The sequence below is a fragment of the Henckelia pumila genome, chromosome 4, assembly GCF_033568475.1.
Source record: "Henckelia pumila isolate YLH828 chromosome 4, ASM3356847v2, whole genome shotgun sequence".
Lineage (NCBI taxonomy): Eukaryota > Viridiplantae > Streptophyta > Magnoliopsida > Lamiales > Gesneriaceae > Henckelia > Henckelia pumila.
The window spans coordinates 88,261,098-88,278,343 of record NC_133123.1 but is presented as its reverse complement, the minus strand read 5'-3'; the positions used below and the strand labels follow the sequence as shown (position 1 = coordinate 88,278,343).

The following is a 17,246-nucleotide window of genomic DNA, read 5'->3' as shown; positions in this document are numbered from 1 at the left end:
ATGCATCGGTTCTAGCTATTACAATCCGAATACAAAACATAAGAATTTTGAGTTCTAACATGCTTCAAATCTTAAACTAGATAAAAATGTTGATTCGACTTCTAAACCGAGTCCCACTACTAACTCTCTCTCTTGATGCTAACCAGGTCTTCGCTAACTTGATCCTACCCCACATGTTGCCAAGTACACATATAAAACAAAGCAATAGCCGGATAACTCCGGTGAGAATGATATTCCTAGTAAAAGCAACATAACAAGTAATACAACAACAAACATGCTTTCAAGACAACAACATATTCGATATCAACGTAATGAAATTCATGTCTTTAAATCGGGATATCAATTCTGATAAATGAGGGATTGCTGCTGTGCTTTTGGGATCCCGAGGATGAGATCACGCAGCTCACCGACTCTCCCAATCGAGGTGGTGTCACGTATCTCACTCCCCTAGACTTTGGTGCGACCATAAGGAGTATGCTAACACTATGCGAACCTCTACGCCTAGGCCACTCGCTTAAAGTCCCCAAAACGTCTAACATAAAAAGGGATATTCTGCCCGCTGAAATCAAGGTTTCGCTCAAGATAAATGCATAAGAAAAACATAAAACATTTAAGTCATATAACAAAAGCTCAATCAACAACAAAATACAAGTTCCACATGCTAGAACAAGTACTGGTGCAAGTATGTGATTTAAGGGAAAACTCGAGAACCAACTGTCCCGAGTATGCTATCCCGCTAACGATGACTGCTTTTACCTTTCAATGCATGTAGCTCCAACTCTGGACACGCTACAAAATAGGTTATATCAAAATCTAAACAACCTAAACAACAACAAAGCTCAAGATAAACTCTTTACCGATCTTCGCCCAACTCTTCGACGATCGAATGCTGCTAACACAGGGCTCGACAAACTCCAAACGAATCTGTACGGAGGCAAGAAATATCAACAACGACGATCAAACTCAATAGCCAAAGTTCTACGATTCAAAACGGTTCAAAATCTCTAAAACTCAAACTGGCGGCATACGACTATAAACTGAACAAACCGAAAATGCAGACAGCAGTACAATATCGATATCAACTCATATCAATGCTAAGACAACAATAACAACTCAAATTCAATACATCTCAAAATCCTCATTTTTGAAAATAGGCTTCCAAAAATCATAACAATTTCGAACGTCGCTCTATTTCAAAATCGACAGAGAATAAACAATCAGAACTCTGTCAAGAACAACATAACCAAAACTCAATCGATTCTAACAACATCCGGAAAATAAAATGTATCTGATCGGAGAAAAACTTACGGTATAATGAAGCTCTGGCTGCAGTGATCGCGAATCTGCCTTTATAAATAAATTCTAACGGACGGATCGAGCTCGGACTGAATTCTGGAATCTTGGAAAATGGTTGGAGCAGTTTCAATGGAGGAATCACGTTTGGAAGGGATGAAGGAAGCAAATGAGACTAAGTCAAATGAAATCCAAGTGTAGATAATATATTAAATTCCAATTTTGCACTTTAGTCCCTGAAATTTCCAAAATTTGCAAAATAGACCCTGATCAAAATCAAGTTGGCTCTTGAACTCTGTAATCTCCGATTAACTCAAATAAGCTCAATTAAGATAAAATTGGGGCGTTATAGGTGGAATTTGATAAGTGTAATTTATGCACTTAATTTATATATGATTTGGCTTGACTTTTGTGATGTATCGAGTGGATATTATGTGTATTAGTTGTTGTTTTTTTGAGTTGCAAGAATTGACGCAAAAGTAGCAAGAATAAGCGGAAGGATGCATTATGGGATATCAAATTCAGAAAATTACTGGTAATTATTGAGGCATCAAAATAAAATCTCCACCGTTCATAATAAATGTTTTGAAGCAGCTGTCAAAATTTCAGCTCAATCTAATGGTTATATTTGGAGATATGATTTTTTGAACATTGTCACGCGATGCAGATTTTCATACCCGAGAGGCATGCGCGGGCGCGCCTGTTGAGAAATTTTGAGGATCCAGGAGACAACACATGTGCGGGCGCCCCTCTCTTAATGGCGCGGACGCGCCATCGCAAAAGTCAGTTTTTTTGGTTTTTCGGGAAGGAAACCTTCGGACTTTCTTCGGCTTTTATTTATTGGATTTGAAGCACATATAAAATGGATTCTTTTCCACATAACTGAATGAGAAGCCGCCGCACATCAGAGGAGAATCAAGGATCGATCGAGAGAAGATTTTGGAGACTTTGGAAGAGAAAATTTTGCACAAGTTGCAAGAACATCAAAGAACAAATATGAAGATCGATCGACCGGACACAGAAGACCGACTACGGATTTGTTTTCTTTTTTTGAATTTATTTTATTGATTTGATGTCTAGTTTCATGAACATGATTTTTTTTTGCAATATTTTGATTATGAACTAAATTTTTAGAGTCTAGAGGTTGGATGGAACCTGATGTAGACTCTTCTACGAGTTTTTTTTTGATATTTTTGGATTGAATTCTAGTAGATTAATTGTTTTTCTAGAATTGATTGTCTTTTCAATTACTTGATCAATAATTGATTTGTTATATTTATTTGAAATCTATCACTCGGGAGAGGGGATTTTGAATAGAACCAATAGAAATAGCACTGTTAATTATTTATATAACTTGGGAGAGTTTATAATTTTAACAGAGCCTTTAGAAGAACATTGTTTTATATAGATCACTACAAGTAGATTCTTAATAGGGATTTTAGAATTGAACTATAGTTGATACATATTATTCGGCACTCGGGAGATGGAGTAATACACTTAAGCGTTCGTGGTTATTAATTGAAAGTAATTCATGAAGATAAATTAAGTAGGAGTAGTTGTTGTCAAAACCAGGTAAAATCTGAACCTCTAGACCATTTATTCTCTCATTTATATTTTTTTGAAAATTGTGTGCGTTCTACTAAAAATCCATTGCTTATTTTTATTTTATTGCAAACCTTCTTATCATTAATTTTCTGAATAAAAGTAAGACTATTTTAATTACAAGTACTAGATAATTTTATATTACTCCTCGTGGGAATGATACTCTATTCACTACTATATTAAAACTTGACACCACTTGCGGGCACAAATTTTGCAACAGTAATCAAATAACAAAGACCTCTCAAAGACTGAGAAATTGTAAGGCCCGGAATTAATTGATTTAATCCGAAAATTAATTAATTTTAATCCGAGTAGTAAGGCCCGGAATTAATTGATTTAATCCGGAAATTAATTAATTTTAATCCGAGTATATTTAATTTGGGAATATTTAGAGTTTTGATTTAAATTCTAATATTCTTAAATTGTTTAGGATTGAAATTGAATTAAAAAGATTTGCCGAGGACCGATTTACAAATAGTGAAGATTTTAGGGGCCAAAGTGCAAATAATGGAAAATTGCATGGACACTTGGCTTCTAATTGTGCATGAACGTGTATATTGTATTTTGATTCAGCAAAGTTTCAGCAGAATACACGAGAGAGGAAGAGGGAAGGAAGCTCAACCTATTTCTTGAATTTTAATCTTTCATAACTTTTGCTCCGGTTGTCCGAATTCAATTCCGAAAAGAGTTCCGGAATCCTTGCGAGAAGGGCTATCAATTGATGTAAGTATTATCTTGATTTAGATGAATTCTAAATTCTTAATATTGGCAGCAACCAGATATGAGCATGAATATATGTTTATTATGCGTATCGTTATATCGCAATTGAATCGAAGAACGGAAAACTATTGATTGTGCTATGATTTTACAGCTTATACTCGAGATTTGTAGGCTTCTAATATGCTGGTTTATGATGGTTAAATACTGATATTTGTTGGCTAAGAGAGGAAGATTGATATATATTTTACGATATCAAAGTTGAACCGAAGAACAGTTGTCATTTGCAATTGCTATAGATTTTAAACAGCTTATTCGAAAGTTTTACCATCTGAATATGTTGGTGTATGATATATCCTGCTGTTTTGAGGTCTATATGAAGTTTATAGGATTGATATAATGGATATAATGAGTTACGATTGCCGAATTTTATCGTTAATGCTGTTGAGTCAAGAATTGATTTGATTTGTGATATCTTTGATTGAGCTGGACATTGAGGAGTTTCTTGCTGATGTTCTTGCATATATATGATGTGTTTTCAGATTGAAAACAGGGGACATTGAGCTCGGAAAGTTCAGCTTCGAATCGATAGAAGTTTGATCAAGGTTTGTGACTTCTAGCCTTGGAGAAAGAATTGAGACTTGAGTAGATTTTAGTGACAAGAGACATGTTGTGTTGTGTGTGCAGATTTTGAAGAGTTGAAGAACTTGAAACCAAGATTGAAAGGTATAAGACAACCTCTAAAGAAAGGGCTTGCACACTCAATATGAATTTATTGAGTATTCCTTTCTAAAACCACATACTTTGTGCTTCTATTGTTAATAGATGCTTATATGATTACTTACTTGATTTAGTTCGTATTGTTGGTCTTGACTTGATGCGTTTGATTTTGTTGCATTCATATTGGGCCAACTGTCTTTCGAGTTTTTAGGGCTGAGTTGCCCAGATAAAATGATAGGACATTTGGGCGTATATTGAGGAATTTAGGTGATTAAGTTGTCCCTACTGTTTAAAGGTTGGGTGATTGAGTCATCCCTAACGTTTGACGATCAATATAGTGGACCAAAGTCCGGGAATAAACACTCAACGTCACCTCGAATGGAGAGTAGGTGGATGGGTTGACATGTTTCTTTCCCAGGGATCCCAAAACGAGAACCGATACCGATATGATAACCGATTTTAAATCATGCATTGCTTTTGATTTTAATAGATGAGTTTCTATTATTTGTTTAAGTTGAAATATTGCATGATTGTTTGAAGAGTTTATAGCATGTCTTGCTTGAATACAACGTTTGCAACTTGATTAATAGCATGTTGAATTACTATGCCTTAAGTTTCCTTGAGTCCTATTTGTTGAATGATTGGTATTATGCTTCAAGTTGAATTACTTGAGTTTATGCATGTTTATGTTGTTTTATACTGGGATTAAATTCTCACCGGAGTCTCTCCGGCTATTGTCTTGTTTGTATGTGTGCATGACAATAGGTGGGACTGAAACGAGTCTGGGAAGACCGTAAAAAACTGAGATCGAGAGAGATTAGAGTGGTGATCCGGGTTTAGATATGAGTTGCTGTCAATTTGTACCAATTGGATATGTAGTTGGGATTTGGCTTGTATGCTATGACCTTAGCTTGTGTTGTAATGAACTCTAGTTTATGAAATTCTAGTTGACATCTTCATGAGATATTATGTTAGTGATAATGCTAGATAGTGTTGGATTATGAAGTATAGATGTAATCTATTGAGTTGTTTATGAAAAGAATCATGTTGCAACTCATGTTGTGAATCTTAGTATTGCCTTGATTCTTCTTAGACTTGAGCCTATCATGTTGATTTTAAGGCTTTGATATGATCTATTTCTATCAACTTGTATCATGTTAGAATGCATGTTAGCTTATGTTTTTGTATAGGCTATGTATGAGTTGATGTTAGATGAGAGTTAATTGAGGAGATGGCATCCAGTAGCTATCACCCTCAATCAGGGAGGAATGTAGCCAGGAGACCCGCAGGAATGCATCAAGTTGATGCATTCACCTCAGTAGCAGCTCATCTTGAAGTCATGAATAAGAGGATTGAAGAGCTAACTCTAGGGCAGTCTGCGATGCGTATTCAAGAAGTGTGGTATGAGAAATGTGGTGCTAAACACTTCACAAAAGATTGTCAGACAGGCAATCCTTCATATCAGCCAGAGGGAGGAATGGTGAACCATGTGGGAAATACGAACCGCCCTAGGAATGATCCATTCTCGAACACATATAATCCAGGGTGGAAACAACATCTAAACTTTTCATGGGGAGGACAGAATAATAGGTCATATGGAAATCAGAACTACGGAAGACAGCCTCAAGAAGAGAAGTCAAGCATGGAACAGATGATGCAAAAGTTCATATCATCCACCGAGACCAGAATGCAGAATCAAGATGCATCGATAAAGAATCTGAAAAATCAAATAGGGCAGTTAGCTAAAGCGATGTCTAGCAGAGAGCTGGGTACTTTGCCAAGTGACACGGAAAAGAATCCAAAGGAGCTGTTCAAGGCTGCTGAATTAAGAAGTGAAAAGAAAATCGAAGATGAGAGACAAAGCGAGAAAGAGCCAGAACCAGTTGTATTAGAGAAAACTGCAGGTAAGTTTTCTACTTCTACACAACCACCCACATCACAGTCAAATATTGTTATTCCACCACTTTTCCCTGCAGCTCTCAAGAAGGCCAATCTAGATTCTCAGTTTGCTAAATTCCTAGAAGTATTCAAGAAATTTAATATAAACATTCCCTTCGCCGATGAATTGATGCAAATGCCAAGCTATGCTAAGTTCTTGAAGGAGATTCTCTCCAACAAGAAAAAATTGGAAGAGCATGCAATGATCAGTTTAACGGAAAATTGCTCTGCACTAGTTCAGAACAAGATCCCACCGAAGAAAAAAGATCCAGGGAGTTTTTATATCCCTTGTGTTATTAATGATGTGCAATTTCAAAAAGCTTTGTGTGACTTAGGTGCGAGTATAAACTTAATGCCATATTTTGTTTTCAGGAAACTGAGCTTGGGAGAGACGAAATCCACCAGGATGTCATTGCAATTGGTGGACAGGTCTATAAAATATCCAAAATGGATAATAGAAGATGTGCTGTTGAAAGTTGACAAATTCATCTTCCCGGTGTATTTTGTGGTGCTTGATATGGAGGAAGATTTGGACATGCCACTTATTCTGGGAAACCTTTCCTGGCGACAGGGAAAACACTAATTGATGTCCAAAAGGGAGAGCTACATCTGAGAGTGAGAGAGGATAAAATCTCATTTGATGTGTTTAATGTAATTAAATTTTCACAAAATAATGAAGAGTGTTTTCAAATCGATGTTATGGACTCACTTTTATATGATTATGTGCAGGATACATTTCAGGAACCATTAGAAGCTGCACTCATTTCTTCTCCTCGTGATGACTTAATCAATGTAGAGATAGAAGAGATGACGACTTAATTGAATGATAACTAGTCATGGCGAAAAGGTGGCAAGCTCAGACTCGAAGATCTTGGTGACCGGAAAGATTTAGTCCTCTATAAATCAAGCCTTGAAGAACCACCAACTGTGGAATTGAAACTATTACCTGCCCATCTCAAATATGTATTTTAGGTGAGAATGAAAATTTACCTGTCATAATTTCTTTGTCTTTGACAGGTGCGATGGAGACCAGACGGCTGGATGTTCTCAAAAGTCATAAGAGTGTGTTTGCCTGGAAGGTTGCAAATATCAAAGGCATTAATTCATCTATCTACATGCACAAGATATTAATGGAAGAGAACATCAACCCCATGGTCCAACCACAGAGGAGATTGAATCCCAAGAAGCAAGAAGTAGTAAAGGCTGAAGCGATAAAACTTCTAGATGCAAGTATCATTTATCCCATTTCTGATATTGCATGGGTGAGTCCGGTTCAATGTGTACCGAAAAAAGGGGGGATAACTGTCATTAAGAATGAGCAGAATGAGTTGATATGTAATAGCCCGTAACCAAAATCAGTGATTAAGGGATTAATCAACGCTAATTAACCAATTGGGTACCGGACGGATCGGAAGCTCCGATGCAGGATCGGACGTTTCGATCGAGATCGGAAGCTCCGATGCAGGATCGGAAGCTCCGATGGTATTACGTCAGGCATGACGTGTGGCAGGATCGGAAGCTCCAATCGCCCCTATCCAAAGTCAACCAGTGATATTTTAACACGTGGCAGATAAGGATCTTCGGAAGCTCCGATGGCAGGATCGGAGGTTCCGATCGTGGTCTATAAATAGAAGGCCGAGGCTTCACTTTCATTTTCCAATTCCGAGTTTTCCTTTCCATTCTAGTCCTATTGGAGTAGTTCTAGTCTTCCTAGGCTTGACCCGGTGGTTGGCGAGACGTTCGATAGTCGTAGCGGAGTTGTGCCCAAGTTCTGGAGGCATCGACAGCAAAGGGCTAACGACGGACGAAGGTATAGCTTTTGCTTCCTATAAATATTTAGGAGGATGCAATAGCTTAGTTAAGGCTTTTAGAGCACTTTAATGATAGTAGTATTATTTGGCAGTGTAGAGCAGACTATAGGGGTGGACCTAGAGTTGGTAGAGCTTGCACTGATTTGAGGTACGAAAGTACTGTTCGAGATATCCTTACAGAGTATGCATGTATTATGTGACTGCATGATTTATATGTCATGATTTATGCTGCATTCATTTGCATATTGAGCAATCTCCTTCGAGATGTCTATTAGTAGGGTTGTACCCTATCCTGTTAGTGGATGGACTTCCATGGCTTTGGGTCCGGTAAATCCACTGGTATTATGGTATGGGAGCCACCTCCTCAAGCGACGGCACAGCATGCTACATACCAGGGCCCGGTCTGTCTCTGTTATCTGATCCTTGACCTCGAGTTTATAGGGAGTTCACTTTGCATGAATGTATACTCCTACTCTCATACTGAGCGTTTTATGCTCACGTCTCATACTCTGTGTTTCTGGACACCCTATTCCATGGGGCAGTTTTGTGATTGGACGAGGCGGGTGGATCCAAGAGGGGCTAGGCAGTGGTTGGCCAGCTGGAGCTTCGCCTAGGTTTTATTCTGTGGTTATTGGATTGATACAACTATTCGATTTGGTTGTATTATATTTGGGTATTTACAGATTCCTTTACTTGGGATTGTATAATGTCTATGGTTTTCGCAGCTTAATTCTGATTACTGTTTTGATTAAGTTAATTGCATGCCTAAGTTCTGTTTAGTAGGTGATCCGGGTAAGGGTCACTACATTTATGGTATCAAAGCATGCAAAGTATTCTTGGGATTTAGATTCTACATAAGATAACCATTAGGTTAATTTTGTAGATGGCAGATCGTGATGACCAGAGTTCTCATGGCAGTATTGGTGGGCGTTGGGGTGATGCCGACCGGGAGCCTCGTTGGGAATGCCGCCATCATCATCGAGATGAGGACCGTTTTAGTGTACGTCGATTCTTGTAGATGGGGCCTAAGCCCTTGGTTGGAGGTGAGTCTCCGGAGGATGCGGAGAACTGGTTAGACCACATGGAGACAACTTTTCAGACATTCCAATGCACCGAGGAGCAGAAGATGGAGACCCTTGGTTATCTTCTGGATGGACGTGCGCGCAGGTGGTGGAGGTTTACTTCTGCACCTTTTGTTGCGGTGAGAGGAGTGGCCACCTGGGCCGAGTTCTGCACAGCTTTTCAGAAGCTGTATTTTCCTCCTGCACTCCGTCAGTCGAAGGCGGGCGAGCTACTGAGTCTGCGACAGGGAGCCATGTCTATTGATGAGTATCAGCAGAAGTTATTTGATATGCTATCCTATTGCCCCGAGATTGCTGACAGCTCCGAGATGAAGTATAATCTGTTCCTTCAGGGCCTTAACCCTGAGATCCATGACCATGTTGCGGTTGGTGACGACATGTCCTACGAGGGTTTGGTGAGCCGTTGTCACTAGGCGGAGGACAGAATCCGACGGAACAGGTATTTCTCTCAGTCGAGACCTGTTAGTTCTTTGGGTCCCCGTGCCCAATCTTTCAAGAAGTCTGGATCTACTTCTTCTTCCTCTGGCTCTGCTGGTGTTGTCCGTTTCAGAAAGAAGGACAAGTGTGATCACTGTGGGAAGAACCATCCGACCGACCGTTGTCGTAGAGCTTCTGGAGCTTGTTTCCATTGTGGAGAGACTGGTCATATCCGGAGGGATTGTCCACTATCTGGGGAGGTGGTTCTGGTTCTGGTTCAGGATCTGGTTCTCAGGCCACCGTTCAGCAGAGGTCGCAAGGACAGCCTGCTGGGAGTTCTCATTTGAGGCCACGAGCTTTTGGCTAGGTGTTTGCCCTGAGACATGGTCAGGCAGTGGAGGAGAATGAGAAAGTCATCGCAGGTACATTTCTGCTTTATGGTATACCTGCTCTTGTACTTATTGACACTGGTGCATCTCATTCCTTCATTTTTGCACATTTTGTTAAGAGGCATAAGTTACCATGCATTGCACTAACGTAGTGATGTCTGTTTCTACTCCGACGGGCCAATCTGCTTTGGCTAAGCGTCTAGTGATGGGTTGCCCTTTAGAGTTCGAGGGGAACATTATGTTAGCGAATCTCATGGTTCTTGCGATGGACGACTTTGATTGCATTCTGGGAATAGATATGTTGACTACCTATCAAGCTTCAGTGGACTGCTATCAGAGATTAGTACGCTTTCATCCGGAGGGGAGTGATAGCTGGTTTTTCTATGGTGAGGGAACGCGACCCCCGATGCCTTTGGTATCAGCTTTGAGAGCCTGTCGAGCTCTAGAGTCTGGCGGGGAAGGCTACCTTATTTATGCAGTTGATTTGTCTGCTGAGAGTGTTGGGATAGAGAGTATTCCTGTTGTGGATGAATTCCCAGATGTATTTCCAGATGAGATTCCGGGTTTTCCTCCTGTTAGAGAAGTCGAGTTTGGCATAGAGTTGATGCCGGGTACTTCGCCTATTTCTCGAGCACCGTATCGTCTAGCTCCGTCAGAGGTGCGTGAGTTGAAAAATCAGCTATAGGATCTTTTGGACAAGGGGTACATTCGACCTAGTATATCTCCTTGGGGAGCTCCTGTTCTTTTTGTAAAGAAGAAGGATGGGTCGATGCGGCTGCGCATTGACTATCGGCAGCTGAATCGAGTCACTGTGAAGAAAAAGTATCCTTTGCCTCATATTGATGACTTGTTTGATCAGCTGCAGGGCACTTCAGTTTACTCCAAGATTGACTTGAGATCTAGGTATCATCAGTTGAGAGTCCGAGATCAGGACGTAGCCAAGACTGCATTCCATACTCGCTATGGGCATTACGAGTTTCTAGTGAAGCCATTTGTCTTGACTAATGCGCCGGCTTTATTTATGGATCTGATGAACCGTGTCTTCAGGGAGTATTTGGACAAGTTTGTCGTGGTCTTCATTGACGACATCTTGGTTTATTCGCGTAATACGGAAGAGCATGTTTCTCACTTGCGGTTGGTACTGCAGACTCTTCGGGATGAGCAGTTATACGCCAAGCTGAGCAAGTGTGAGTTCTGGATGGATCGAGTGGTATTTCTTGGCCATATCATATCCAGGGAGGGGATTTCTATTGATCCAAGCAAGATTGAGGCGGTGCTTAATTGGTCGCATCCGATGACAGTTGCTGAGATACGTAGTTTTCTTGGTCTAGCAGGGTATTATCGTCGCTTCATTCTGAACTTCTCTCAGTTAGCTAGACCGTTAACGCAATTTACCCGCAATGGTGTTGATTTCGAGTGGTCCTCCGAGTGTGAGGAGAACTTCTGTGAGCTTCGACGGCGGTTGACTTCTGCGCCGATGTTGGCATTACCGTCAGGATCTGGAGGGTATGTGGTGTACACTGATGCTTCTCCTCAGGGGTTAGACAGCTAAAGTTTCACGAGGACAACTACCCAGTCCATGATTTGGAATTGGCAGCCATTGTGTTCGCTTTGAAGATCTGGCGTCCTTATCTGTATTGCGAGAAATTTGAGATCTTCACAGACTATAAGAGTCTCAAGTATTTGTTCACTCAGGCGGAGTTGAACATGAGGCAGAGATGTTAGATGGACTTGCTTAAGGACTATGATTGCGAGATTAAGTACCATCCGGGAGCTGCTAATCTCACCGCTTATGCATTGAGTGGCAAGGTGCGACTATCCGCACTTCAGACTTGTTCGATGTCTAGTGCGATCAGTGACTGTTGTACTTCAGGATATACTTTCAAGCATAAGAAAGGTATGCAGAGTATCCAGATGTTTGCGATATTATCTGAGCCAGCTTTGTATTCGCGGATTCGAGATGCTCAGATGTCTGATTCAAAGACCCAGCGTTTAGCTCGTCTACCTAACGAGGGTAGTTCATCTGGATTTCATTATCAGTCAAATGACTTTCTGTGTTTGTCTGGTAGGCTTGTGATTCCGCAGGATGTAGAGTTGCGAGAGTAGATTTTGTCTCAGGCGCATCGCACTAAGTTGAGTATTCATCCTGGAAGCAACAAGATGTACAAGGATCTACGTACTCATTTCTGGTGGAAGGGAATGAAACGCACTGTTTATCAGTTTGTTTCGAGATGTTTGGTGTGTCAACAGGTCAAGGCAGAGCACCGACGACCTGGAGGGTTGCTTCACAGTCTGCCTATTCCTGAATGGAAATGGGAGTTTATCACAATGGACTTTGTGACCCATTTGCCGGTATCCCCAAGGAACTGTGATGTTATCTAGGTTGTGGTGGACCGACTCACCAAGTCAGCGCATTTCATTGCCTATAGCCGGGAGTACAATGTGGATCGTATGGCTCGGTTGTACATTCAGGAGATCGTTCGACTTCATGGAGTTCCTGTGAGCATTGTCAGCAATCGGGATCCCAGGTTTACTTCTAGATTCTGGGGGAGTGTTCAGCATGCGATAGGTACTACTCTCAGTTTGAGTACTGCCTATCATCCGGAGACTGATGGTCAGTCAGAGCGCACTATCCGTACTTTGGAGGATATGTTTAGAGCGTGCGTCATGGATTTTGGTTCAGCCTGGTAGGATCATTTGCCATTGATCGAGTTCGCGTACAACAACAGCTATCATACTAATATTGGGATGTAACCTTTTGAGGCATTGTACGGGCGACACTGTCGTACTCCATTCTTCTGGGAAGAAGTGGGGGAGAGACAAGCTGAGGGACCGGAGTTTATCCAGCAGGCGGTAGACATTGTTGATCAGATCAAGAAACGGATTAAGACTGCACAGGATCGTCAGGCCAGCTATGCTAATACCAAGCGTAGGCCTTTGTAGTTCGATGTTGGGGAGAAAGTATTTTTGAGAGTGTCATCTTTCCGCAGGATTCTCAAATTTGGCCTTAAGGGCAAATTATCTCCCAGATTTATCGATCCGTTTGAGATCTTGGAAAGCATTGGTGATTTGGCTTATCGACTAGCTTTGCCACCGCATCTTTCCAGTATTCACGACGTGTTCCACATATCTCTATTGCGACGGTATGTGGCGGATGAGTCTTATATTCTGCAGCGGTCTGAGGTTCAGGTGAGCAAGGATTTGACCTATGTTGAGGAACCTATTCGTATCCTGGATCATAAGGATAAGGTTATGTGAAACAAAGTCATTCCCTTGGTTTTAGTTCAGTGGCAGCGCCGAGGCACTGAGGAAGCTACTTGGGAGCTTGAGGACAGGATGCGTGAAGACCATCCTGAGTTGTTTTGATTTCATTCTTAAGTTGTATTCAGTTGCAAACTCTGTAAACATTTGATTTGAATAAAGAATTTTTCTGATTTCTATATTACATTCGGTACTTAAGATCTAATTTCGAGGACGAAATATCTTAAGTTGGGGAGAATGTAGTAGCCCGTAACCAAAATCAGTGATTAAGGGATTAATCAACGCTAATTAAACAATTGGGTACCGGACGGATCGGAAGCTCCGATGCAGGATCGGAAGCTCCGATGGTATTACGTCAGGCATGACGTGTGGCAGGATCGGAAGCTCCGATCGGCCCTATCCAAAGTCAACCAGTGATATTTTGACATGTGGCAGATGAGGATCTTCGTAAGCTCCGATGGCAGGATCGGACGTTCCGATTGAAGATCGGAAGTTCCGATCGAGGATCAGAGGTTCCGATCGTGGTCTATAAATAGAAGGCCGAGGCTTCACTTTTATTTGCCAATTACGAGTTTTCCTTTCCATTCTAGTCCTATTGGAGTATTTCTAGTCTTCCTAGGCTTGACCCGGGGGTTGGCGAGATGTTCGATAGTCGTAGCAGAGTTGTGCCCAAGTTCTGGAGGCATCGACAACAAAGGGCTAACGACGGACGAAGGTATAGCTTTTGCTTCCTATAAATATTTAGGAGTATGCAATAGCTTAGTTAAGGCTTTTAGAGCACTTTAATGATAGTAGTATCATTTGGCAGTGTAGAGCAGACTATAGGCGTGGACCTAGAGTTGGTAGAGCTTGCACTGATTTGAGGTACGAAAGTACTGTTCGAGATATCCTTACAGAGTATGCATGTATTATGTGACTGCATGATTTATATGTCATGATTTATGCTGCATTCATTTGCATATTGAGCTATCTCCTTCGAGATGTCTATTAGTAGGGTTGTACCCTATCCTGTTAGTGGATGGACTTCCATGGCTTTGGGTCCGGTAAATCCACTGGTATTATGGTATGGGAGCCACCTCCTGAAGCGACGGCACAGCGTGCTACATACCAGTGCTCGGTCTGTCTCTGTTATCTGATCCTTGACCTCGAGTTTATAGGGAGTTCACTTTGCATGCATGCATACTCCTATTCTCATACTGAGCATTTTATGCTCACGTCTCGTACTCTGTGTTTCTGGACACCCTATTCCATGGGGCAGGTTTGCAATTGGACGAGGCGGGTGGATCCAAGAGGGGCTAGGCAGTGGTTGGCCAGCTGGACCTTCGCCTAGGTTTTATTCTGTGGTTATTGGATTGATACAACTATTCGATTTGGTTGTATTATATTTGTGTATTTACAGATTCCTTTACTTGGGATTGTATAATGTCTATGGTTTCCGCAGCTTAATTCTGATTACTGTTTTGATTAAGTTAATTGCATGCCTATGTTCTGTTTAGCAGGTGATCCGGGTAAGGGTCACTACATTTATGGTATCAAAGCATGCAAAGTATTCTTGGGATTTAGATTCTACATAAGATAACCATTAGGTTAATTTTGTAGATGGCAGATCGTGATGACCAGAGTTCTCATGGCAGTATTGGTGGGTGTTGGGGTGATGCCGACCGGGAGCCTCGTTGGGAACGCCGCCATTTTCATCAAGATGAGGACCGTTTTAGTGTACGTCGATTCTTATAGATGGGGCCTAAGCTCTTGGTTGGAGGTGAGTCTCCGGAGGATGCGGGGAACTGGTTAGACCACATGGAGACAACTTTTCAGACTTTTCAATGCATCGAGGAGCAAAAGATGGAGACCCTTGGTTATCTTCTGGATGGACGTGCGCGCAAGTGGTGGAGGTTTACTTCTGCACCTTTTGTTGCGGCGAGAGGAGTGGCCACCTGGGCCGAGTTCCGCACAGCTTTTCAGAAGCTGTATTTTCCTCCTGCACTCCGTCAGTCGAAGGCGGGCGAGCTACTGAGTCTGCAACAGTGAGCCATGTCTATTGATGAGTATCATCAGAAGTTATTTGATATGCTATCCTATTGCCCCGAGATTGCTGACAGCTCCGAGATGAAGTATAATCTGTTCCTTCAGGGCCTTAACCCTGAGATCCATGACCGTGTTGCGGTTGGTGACGACATGTCCTACGAGGGTTTGGTGAGCCGTTGTCACTAGGCGGAGGACAGCATTCGACGGAACAGGTATTTCTCTCAGTCTAGACCTGCTAGTTCTTTGGGTCCCCGTGCCCAATATTTCAAGAAGTCTGGATCTACTTCTTCTTCCTCTGGCTCTGCTGGTGTTGTTCATTTCAGAAAGAAGGACAAGTGTGATCACTGTGGGAAGAACCATCCGACCGACCGTTGTCGTAGAGCTTCTGGAGCTTGTTTCCATTGTGGAGAGACTGGTCATATCCGGAGGGATTGTCCACTATTTGGGGGAGGTGGTTCTGGTTCTGGTTCAGGATCTGGTTCTCAGGCCACCGTTCAGCAGAGGTCGCAGGGACAGCCTGCTGGGAGTTCTCATTTGAGGCCACGAGCTTTTGGCCGGGTGTTTGCCCTGAGACATGATCAGGCAGTGGAGGAGAATGAGAAAGTCATCGCAGGTACATTTCTGCTTTATGGTATACCTGCTCTTGTACTTATTGACACTGGTGCATCTCATTCCTTCATTTTTGCACGTTTTATTAAGAGGCATAAGTTACCATGCATTGCACTAGACGTAGTGATGTCTGTTTCGACTCCGACGGGCCAATCTGCTTTGGCTAAGAGTCTAGTGATGGGTTGCCCTTTAGAGTTCGAGGGGAACATTCTGTTAGCGAATCTCATGGTTCTTGCGATGGACGACTTTGATTGAATTCTGGGAATAGATATGTTGACTACCTATCGAGCTTCAGTGGACTGCTATCAGAGATTAGTATGCTTTCATCCTGAGGGGAGTGATAGCTGGTTTTTCTATGGTGAGGGAGCGCGACCCCCGATGCCTTTGGTATCAGCTTTGAGAGCCTGTCGAGCTCTAGAGTCTAGCGAGGAAGGCTACCTTATTTATGCAGTTGATTTGTCCGCTGAGAGTATTGGGATAGAGAGTATTCCTGTTGTGGATGAATTCCCAGATGAATTACCAATTGAGATTCCGGGTTTTCCTCCTGTTAGGGAAGTCGAGTTTGGCATAGAGTTGATGGCGGGTACTTCGCCTATTTCTCGAGCACAGTATCATCTGGCTCCGTCAGAGATGCGTGAGTTGAAAAATCAGCTACAGGATCTTTTGGACAAGGGGTACATTCGACCTAGTGTATCTCCTTGGGGAGCTCCTGTTCTTTTTGTAAAGAAGAAGGATGGGTCGATGCGGTTGTGCATTGACTATCGGCAGCTGAATCGAGTCACTGTGAAGAACAAGTATCCTTTGCCTCATATTGATGACTTGTTTGATAAGCTGCAGGGCACTTCAGTTTACTCCAAGATTGACTTGAGATCTGGGTATCATCAGTTGAGAGTCCGAGATCAGGACGTAGCCAAGACTGCATTCCGTACTCGCTATGGGCATTACGAGTTTCTAGTGATGCCATTTGGCTTGACTAATGCGCCGGCTTTATTTATGGATCTGATGAACCGTGTCTTCAGGGAGTATTTGGACAAGTTTGTCGTGGTCTTCATTGACGACATCTTGGTGTATTCGCGTAATACGGAAGAGCATGTTTCTCACTTGCGGTTGGTACTGCAGACTCTTCGGGATGAGTAGTTATACGCCAAGCTGAGCAAGTGTGAGTTCTGGATGGATCGAGTGGTCTTTCTTGGCCATATCATATCCAGGTAGGGGATTTCTATTGATCCAAGCAAGATTGAGGGGGTTCTTAATTGGTCGCATCCGACGACAGTTGCTGAGATCCGTAGTTTTCTTGGTCTAGCAGGGTATTATCGTCGCATCATTCTGAACTTCTCTCAGTTAGCTCGACCGTTAACGCAACTTACCCGCAAGGGTGTTGA

The 17,246-nt window shown here is 42.1% G+C and overlaps 1 protein-coding gene across 1 annotated transcript; it reads left to right on the top strand.

The window, feature by feature from the left end:
• The first annotated feature begins 5,563 nt into the window (after positions 1–5,563).
• LOC140861385 (uncharacterized) lies at positions 5,564–6,853 on the top strand. The gene has a single exon (XM_073264405.1). The coding sequence runs from the start codon at positions 5,564–5,566 to the stop codon at positions 6,851–6,853; it is 1,290 nt and encodes a 429-aa protein (XP_073120506.1).
• Positions 6,854–17,246: the final 10,393 nt, after the last annotated feature.

Excerpts from the sequence above, each read along its gene's own strand:
- LOC140861385 (XM_073264405.1), top strand. The coding sequence starts at position 5,564 with ATGGCATCCAGTAGCTATCACCCTCAATCAGGGAGGAATGTAGCCAGG.